This window comes from Eimeria tenella, genomic scaffold (assembly GCF_000499545.2).
Source record: "Eimeria tenella Houghton genomic scaffold, Eth_scaff4604, whole genome shotgun sequence".
Lineage (NCBI taxonomy): Eukaryota > Apicomplexa > Conoidasida > Eucoccidiorida > Eimeriidae > Eimeria > Eimeria tenella.
This window is the reverse complement of record NW_013545537.1, coordinates 1-1,599: the sequence shown is the minus strand read 5'-3', so window position 1 is coordinate 1,599 and position 1,599 is coordinate 1. Positions and strand designations below refer to the sequence as shown.

At 58.9% G+C, this 1,599-nt stretch overlaps 1 protein-coding gene across 1 annotated transcript; it reads left to right on the top strand.

Annotated features, from left to right (window-relative positions):
• Positions 1 to 180: 180 nt before the first annotated feature.
• On the top strand, positions 181 to 1,280 carry ETH_00033795 (uncharacterized protein; the record flags this gene model as incomplete). Its single annotated transcript, XM_013380218.1, has 3 exons — positions 181 to 367; positions 651 to 779; positions 1,018 to 1,280. 3 exons carry the CDS (start codon positions 181 to 183, stop codon positions 1,278 to 1,280), a joined length of 579 nt encoding a protein of 192 aa, XP_013235672.1.
• Positions 1,281 to 1,599: the final 319 nt, after the last annotated feature.

The window sequence follows — 1,599 nt, the reverse complement described above, 5'->3', positions numbered from 1 at the left end:
GCGCCGCAGCCGCTGCTGCGGGTGGAAACCATCGCCAGTGAAGACAAAGATGCTGCTTATGGGGAGTGGGGGCCCTTCGGGAGCTGCAGACTTTCTTGTGTTTCTCCGAAAAACTTTGCATGCAGAAAAAGGAGCTGCAGCGCGGGGTGGAACGGGGGAGCTGTCTGTACACCCGAGAAAATGGTGGACAAGCAGCCCTGCGCAGACCCCACAGTTGCTGCTGCATGCACTTGCCAGGACTTTGCTGCTGCTGCTGCATGCCCCCTCAACGCTGCATGCGACGACTCAGTCCCCAATAGTGTGGCTTGCAAGTGCAGCGGCACTTTCAAAAGACTTTCTGTCTCCGACAAAACCTTCTGCGAACTCGGTGGGCGCAGCTGTACAGACACTCGAACCTGCGCAGACACCTCAGTGCTGGACACACACTGCTGCGGTGTACAGACACCGCAGTGCTGTGCAGACACTGCTGCGGTGTACAGACACCTCAAACCTGCACAGACACTGCAATGTATAGACACCTCAAAGCTGTATAGACACCTCAGCACTGTATAGGCACCTCAGCAGTTTGCTGCTTAGTTTTTTAATGCACAGGCCCCGCTTGTGCTCCTAAACCCTAAACCCTTAACCCTAAATTGGCGTGTTTGCTGCAGGGACCACCTCCATGAGCTCCACGGTTTCTTCAATTTTCGATGATTCCACTTCGCCTTCCCTTTTAATTTTGTGGATCATTTTGGGGGTTTTTGGCTCCGTCGCTGTCATTGGCTGCATCATCCTCGTTTGTAAGCCTAAACCCTAAACCCTAAACCCCAAACCCTAAAACATCGGTCCTCGAGCGTGGGGCCCAGGTGGGGCTCTGTGTTGTTCGATTTACGGTCAAGGGTTTAGGGTTTAGGGTTTAGAATTGGTGTTGACGTTTCGTTTCCTGCTGCATGGGCGTTTTGCTCGCTCAGCGGCTGTTACCTAGGGTTTAGGGTTTAGGGTTTAGGGTTTGGCGGGGGGTTCGATTTGTGTCTGTAGGCGTCAAGGAAAGACCCCAAAGAGAAGAAGATCTTCTTAATGCCACTATAAACCCTCAAACAGGGGATATTGGGGGCCCCGCAAACCCTAGCATGTACTGGAGCGCCTCCCCGTCGCTGCCGGGGGGGCCCCTCCCGATGGGGCCCAGGGGGGCCCCCATGGCACCCCAGGGCCCCTACCCCACTGCAGCCGGGGGAAGGGCTATGCCTCTCCAGGGGGCCCCCCAGCAAGGGCCAGGCGCTGCTCCCTTCAGGAGGTCTTGAGTGCAGCAGCAGTGAGGGGAGCCCCCAAAAGGGTACTAGGGGGGCCCCTTGGGGGCCCCACAGCAGGGACTCCATGGGGGGCCCCCAGTAACCCATGCTGCCAAGGGACACGCACGAACAGCAATCAAGGAGCCCCCGGGGGCCCCTTGATCAAGGGGCCCCCAGGGGCCCCCCTCCAGGAGCTTCTTCCCAGTTTTAGGGCCCCCGCATTGGCACTCAGGCATTCAGGGGCCCCTGGGCCACGAGGGGCCCCACAGCTGAGTTGGGGGGTCTTAGGGTCTCTCTGGGGGCCTTCGGGCCCCCCGGGGGGGCCCCCCCG